General features: G+C 16.2%; 1 protein-coding gene across 2 annotated transcripts; it reads right to left on the bottom strand.

The window, feature by feature from the left end:
- Positions 1–550: 550 nt before the first annotated feature.
- On the bottom strand, positions 551–7,738 carry LOC107998506 (uncharacterized). Of its 2 annotated transcripts, none has more exons than XM_062081146.1 (5): positions 7,323–7,738; positions 5,739–5,898; positions 3,682–3,806; positions 1,356–1,469; positions 551–1,112 (listed from the first exon to the last, which is right to left on the bottom strand). In XM_062081146.1, the coding sequence occupies exons 1-5, from the start codon at positions 7,378–7,380 to the stop codon at positions 1,024–1,026; spliced, it is 546 nt and encodes a 181-aa protein (XP_061937130.1). In that variant the 5' UTR covers positions 7,381–7,738; the 3' UTR covers positions 551–1,023. The 2 variants fall into 2 exon arrangements, with proteins under 2 accessions (XP_061937130.1, XP_061937131.1); XM_062081147.1 differs by having other exon boundaries at positions 1,356–1,454.
- Positions 7,739–7,852: the final 114 nt, after the last annotated feature.

Here is a 7,852-nt window from a genome sequence, read left to right as displayed (position 1 = left end):
TATATTTTATATTTATATCATGCAATTGGCATTTGTCTTTTATAAGACAACATTCTCAACAATGTTTAATATATTGATTTCAAAATATCTTAATACATCGATCTCGGGGCACAATAATATAAATATATCGTAATTTTAAAAAATATATAAATAAAATATAATATTATATAAAAATATTACATTATTTAAAATTATTTTACAAATAAAAAAAGTAATTTCAAACAAAATAAATGTAATTGAATTTTTTATTTTCTTAATCATGTATATCAGTAATCATATTATATCAGTTCTATTTAACATATATATATAATTATATCATAATATATTATATCAATACTATTTATCATTTAATCATTTAATTTATATTTTAACATGTATCTAATTTAATACTTATTATTATTATTAAGTATTAATAATGGCAAGTAATATAATAAAAAATATAATAAAAAAATTTTTATCTAGATAAACAATAATATATATTTATAAACAACATGTAAAAAAATATCAGGAACTTTCATAAAAATATAAGTCCAAATACAATAATATAACGTTTTGTAGTATAAAGGGAATTATATTTTTTAAATTTATTTGAGCTTCAATAATACTTTGTTCATATTTAATATATAAAGTTTATAATTAATTTCTTAATTTATAAATTGATCTTAAATATATTTATTTTTAAATATAAAAAGAATTTTCACGTAGAATTGATATGGCAATAATTTAATTTTAATAATAAACGTACGAATAAGAATAAAATATTTATAATTTAAAAAATTTTGTATTTGAACACATCTTGTAAAATCGTCCAAAAGAATTTATATATTAGAAATTTATGTTAAATTTTGTATTATTTTAGATATTTTATTAATTTAAATATAATAATTTTCCGAGTATTACTTTCATTATTAAAAAAAATATTGAGAATTCATAATGATTTATCTCATAAATGAAAAACTAGATTACAGGCACCATCTTAAAAAATATACGTTTTTCTATAGATTTTTTTTAATAATTGAATTGTTACTGTTGAATCGTAGAAATGTAATTTGGATTATAAGGTGCTTGCTTTTCATAAATATTTCCTGAATATGTTGATGCTTGTTGTATTCCTAAAAGAAAGTGTATAAATTTGTATGAATTTCATTACTTGATGATATTAAAGATAAATAAATATTTTAAATATATAAATAATATATGTTTAATATATAATATATATATCAAAAAATTAAATTAATATTAAATTTTGAAAAAATAATAAAATTATTCGCTTTAATATATTTAATAATAATTGTCAATCATTATTAAAATCAGTTAATTAAAATTTTATTAAACATATGTAAAATGATAATTACCTGCTGAATTTGTAGGATATGGAAGATTTGCATATGGAGTCAATACTGTCACATTTGCAGGTGTTTGAACTACATGCATCATACTAGGTATTTGTACTTCTGGAACAGATATTGCTATAAAATAAGTTTAACTTAAAAATATATTTTATTTATAGAGACAGTAGACGAATATTTGAATATACATGTATATTATTTTCAAAAGACTCGTATTTAAATATAACATGTTAAATGTGCATATACTTGTTTCTTCTATTATATTTTCAGTTTATTATTTATAGATTCATTTATCTATTATATATTAATAAAATTTTAATATATTATTGGAATAGAATCTTTTGAAATTTTTTAGATTGAAAGGATATATAATGATAATGTAATTTTTAAAACCTACTGAAAAAAAAATTCTACACAATTTAAATACTATAATAATTACATAAGAATTATTTTAGAGTATTAATTTCTTCGAAATTTGTATTCGTTCAAAACGTTTTATAAAAATAATTGAAAAAGAAATTATAATATTTCTTTTTATTTTTATATTAATAAATTATAAAATCTATATACAATACATACCTTATATATAATACATAACATTGTAGATTAGAAATATATTTTATTATTTAACGTGATAGTGGGAAGAAAATATTCGTTCACATTGAAAGATTACAAAGTATTTATTATATAATATTACAATAAAAAGCATTTATTATATTGTTAGTTATCATATTTCTTAAGTTTATATTTTTTATAATTTCAATAATTTTTTATATTATGGTAATCGTTGTTGAATTATAATAAAATTTTAATAAAATTATAATAAAAATTGTAAATAAAAACAATAAGTCACAAGTATTATTACAATATTTTTTTATTGTGTATTTTAATATAAAAATATGTATAAAAATATATACATACATGCTAAGAATGGAAGTTAAAAATTCTATTTCATTGTATAACTTGATAAAAATAGAATCTTGTGATTTGTAAATATGTGGATAAATTTTATACTGACATAATAATTTTAATATGCAATATGTTTCAGTACATATATATATATATATATACATACATATAAGATTTTCGATTTTTCAAAAATGCATATATTAAATTACACATTGTATGATTTATATGAAACATTATATATTGATTAAATAAATAAATATAATTCGCAAATTTATTTTATTTTTATGAACGCATTAAATTGATATTCTTCTCATAATATTTAAAAAAAATATATATATATATATATATCACATTTTTCGTATAAAAAAAAATAGTCATGGAATGTTGATCATTCTTTGCCTTCCTAGATTTTTTTGAAATATAAAGGGTTCAAGGCAAACACGTAAAAGTTATAGAAACATATTTGTTATTCATAAAATATAAATATAGCGGCTATACTTTGTTTTACTATAAAAAGCATATTATATTCTTAAAAATAACTAATTTAATAAAATTGCCTACAATATTTTTTAATATTAAGAATACTAATTTATCATTAAAATGTAAATTATATAAAACGATCTTCTAAAATTATTTCTTTAAAAAATTTTTATCATATTGTAATTTTTGAATTTTTAGTTATAAATACATCCACATTTTGTGTTTATATACGTTAATAAAATTTGTAATTAAATCGTAAGCACAAAATTTCATGCGTTTAGAATATATAGGAAGCGAAGTAAAAATATTTAAAAAAATACATATACTTTGACACAATTATAGGAAACATTATATGTTCTGTCAGGAGATTGGAAGATGTGATGAAATGGATTCATATCATAGGTGGTCCTAAAAATAATTACAGGACGAAATTAGCTATTTACATAAACTTATTATATAAATAATAAATTAAATTTATGTTGAATTAATTTTTTTTGTAAAAATAATTTCTGTGATTTATAATAAATTGACATTAAAGACATCTCATATTTATTTAAAAATAATTCAAATGATTCGTTTTAACTGCCTCTACAAATAAATATTTAATACAAATTTAAAAATTATATAATATATAATAAATGATAAAAAAGCACATTAATAAAATAAAACAGAAATAAATTAATATTTCTTTTATATATTTATGAAATGTGAAATTTATTTAATGAAATTAAATATATTCTTAATGATATAAAAAGTAGTCTATAGTAATATTCATGAATTAATTATATATCAATTTGAAAGTATATAGACTAATTTTTAAATCAACGAAAAAAAAAAAAAAAGAAAAGAAAAGCAAAATTAAATTGATGAATGTTAAATAAATTTTTTTTCAATGATTTGAAATAATATTTTATAATGGTTATTATATAAAAAGGATTCTTACTTCCATAGACCGTTCCTTGATGACGTCTGCGATACCATGGACAACAACTGCAGCACAAACACGATATGCAAAATATTATCACAGAAAACACGACTCCAACCGCACAAATCACTGTGAGAAGAATCCTGCAAAAAAAATAAATATCTCAAATTTAATTTAATTTTTATAGTTTCCATCTTTTATAATTAAATACCTATAAAAACTATTATGCAAAGATAATAAAATAAAAATTTTTTAAAATTGTTCAATAATAAAAAAAAATTTTATAGAATAAAATTATATTATATTAAAAAAACATTTATATTTATATCTATATAGATAAAATATTATTTAGATTATTTAATTGATAGATATAAAAATATAAGAAAAAATTTGAAAAAGTAAATTTATAGTAAGAGTAAATAAATTTTTATATTTATATCTATAAATATTTATATATATAAATAAAATATTATTTATAGATAAGAAAAAAAAAAAAAAAGAAATAAATAAGAAAAAATTGAAAAAATAAATTTACAATAATTATTCTTATTCTAAATTATTCTTATGAATTCAAAACTGTTTTTACAAACATTCCATGTTTTAACTGACATATTTCAATTAATTATGAATCAAACTGACGCGATATTTCAGTTAGCTACAATATATAAAAAAATAATATTATTGTATTTATTTTATTATATCTTTTATAGGATTACTTTAATTAAATTTCTAATGATTTAATTAAATTCTTTCTATTCAATGAAAATGATACAAATTAATAAATATTCGAATTATTTTCTTTATCTCAATCAAATATAAGTATATATCTATATTAAAGTATATATCTATATTAAAATTATGTATATAAAATTGTTAATTAAATTGTTCTTTATAATTCTAATATTACTTCTAATAATCTTACTTTTGAAGTGGAAAAGAAATATATAATTTAGTGTAATTTATAATAAAATACCATATTATATATTATAATTAATTAAGAAGAAATATGATTTTTAATTAAATTACTTTAAATATTTCATAAAAGAAAAAATAATTGGAATAATAAATCATAATCTTTAATTGAAAATAAATAAAAAAAAATAAAATATATTATAAAAAAATTTTTATAAATTTTAGAATTATGCAAAATCTACAGAGATTTCTGGTTTTATTGTCCTTAAATATTTCAATAAAGATAAGAATTAATTCTTTATAATTCAAAGCATACTTGTTAAACATAAACGTTATCAAATATTATTCTTCATGTACATGTATATATGATACTTTCTAAATACTTCGTTAGTTTAACAATATTATCTGTTAATTTTTATATACATAATAAATAGAATTTTTCTTAATATTTTATTTTAAATACATATTTTAAGAATCTGGTAATTTCTCAAGATTATATGATATTAATATTAATTTATTCATAATATCGTATAATTATAGAATAAATAAAATATTTTTTAAATAACTATTACAAATTAACTAATGTAAAATATTAAAAAAGTTAAATATAAATAAAATGTATAAAATAAATAATAAATAATAAAATAAATATATAAAATAAATATAAATAAAGTAAAACATAAATTTCTTTGGTTTTAAGAAATATTATAAAAACTAGATAGAAACAGATTAATATAAATCTTACACCTAAATAAATATTATTATCAAATTTATATTGTTAATTCAAATAAATAAATAAAAATGTTACGATTCAAATATAATTGGTAGATTTGATCTTATATTTTAAATTTCGTAAACAAAAATACGTTAAAAGTATTTAGAATTATTGATCGATAGCTACGATAAAGTATGTTCTAAAATTATATATTATGCACATCTAAAAATAAAAAAAAATATAATATATTTCTATGTGTATGCGTGATTAATATATATATAAAATATATATATATATATAAAGTGAAAACTAGTTGTTTTAAATTAGCATTAATTACTTAAGCTATTTCATAGATAAGAATAGAAATATTAAATAAATAAAAATAAAATATAAAATATAACAAATTATATTTTTTAATTATAAAAAAAAATAATATTAATATTCTTACCATGATGATTTCGATGCAAATTCCACTGCATCACAACAATACATTTCATTCTTTTCAAAATCATAGCAACAATAAGATTTATCGTTCGAATCTAATATTCCTGGACATGAATCGATCACTTTCGATATGATGTTCTTGTTTCCAAATGAACATTCCATTCCTAAAAATATAATTAATTTTTTTTTTAAACTTTTTAATTCTTTTAACAAAATAACTAATGAAATATATAAAATAAATATGTTTTTTCAAAATTATTTTAACTAAAAAATGTTTATTAATTTTTAATTATAAATTATTATTAATTCTCTTTGATGATTATAATTTATTAATTGCAAAGAATTATAAATAGTTAGATAGTAAGTAATCATATAGATAGATAAGTAATAATATAAGTTTCCGGTTCTATTCAAGATTATTCAGATTGGATATATAAAATTAAAAAAAAATTAAATTCATATTTTAATAATAATAAAAATTCAAATGATTTTAATGCAATCAAAAATTTTATACTGTGAAAATAATGTGAATATAAAATATAAAAAATATATATAAATATATTTATATATATTAATGTAAATATATATAAATATATTTACATATATTAACGTAAATATATATATATTTATATATGCAAATATGTACGTTCTAATTAAAATAAAACATTAAAAAAATAATTTTTTAATCTATAATTATAACATATTATCATATTTAATAACAAAAATCTTTAAGTATTATAACAAAAATCTTTATGTATTCAACAAATTTTATATTATAAAAATAAAAAAATGTTTAGACATAAATAAAAATCTTATTCATTTTTTTATGAGTATTTTAATTCTTAATTCAAATAAGTTTTTTATGTCTTTAAATTTTTATGTCTCTGATATTTTTAAAGAATTTTATATTTTGTTTTTATCTTCGATATATTACACTATTATTAAATACTATTATTAAATAATAGAAAAATATAATAAAAGAAATTAATATTCAATCAAACATTTCTGTAAAATATACTCATTATATATTAATTTTACTTTATTTTACTTTATAAAATTATATAAATATATTTATTTGAAAAAATAATAAATCGTAATTTTATTTTTTCGTTTTTCAATATTGTATAATTTAAAAAATTTCAATATTTTTCAAAAAATACAAGGGAAAAAATAATTATCTGAAAAATTAAAATAAAAATCTAACCCTAATAAAATATTATAATTTTATAATATAATAATGTAAACGATATGTTATGAAATTAATAGATTCTTTTCTGAAAAGGAATCAACTATAAATCGAAACAATGAATAAAAAATATCTTGTCAATTACATTTATTGTGTATGTACATATACATAATGTAAAATTAAAAGATTTTTATATATATTTAGATTAAATATTATCTGTAGATTTTATATTCATATACGATAAATTTAACTATTAATACATTTCATTTTTAATAATTAATAATAACAATGAATTAATTATTGTTTCATATTTCTTATCAAGTACATAATGAATTTTGCATTAATATCATTATTATTATAACTATATTTTATATTTATTACACTGAGATCTTTTGTACTCACCATAAGATAATCCCGCGTTGAAATAAGCAAGCAATAATAAAATAGTTATACGCGACATTTTAATTAATATGAATTTCAAATCACAATATTATGACAAGATATAAAAAATAAGATATAAAAAAATTGTGCTATATGTATAATTATTTAACGTGTTTAAACACTTCTCACACACAATAAAATGGAACACTGCAACCTGCAATTTGCAGACTATTAAGTATAATGTTAAACATTAATATGATTCAAAAGATGTCAGCACTATCGCTTGCGTCAGTCGATCATTGCCGAAAAGAACCGAATATTTAATCACAATTTAGCGATTAATTTTTATTTATTATTGTAATATGTTCTGATTTTATTATTTGAATGCATATTAAATTATATTTAAATATATATTATATAAAGAATATTTATATTTGTAATTTAATATTTATAACATATAATGACGTATTTCCGATTTTATATCTTTATTAATCTTTTTTTATTTATTAATTTTATTTATTTTATCAATTTACGTTCATGTACGTAATTTT

The sequence above is a fragment of the Apis cerana genome, linkage group LG11, assembly GCF_029169275.1.
Source record: "Apis cerana isolate GH-2021 linkage group LG11, AcerK_1.0, whole genome shotgun sequence".
Taxonomy (NCBI): Eukaryota; Metazoa; Arthropoda; class Insecta; order Hymenoptera; family Apidae; genus Apis; species Apis cerana.
The sequence above is the reverse complement of the archived record's forward strand: the minus strand, read 5'-3'. Positions and strand labels throughout refer to the sequence as shown.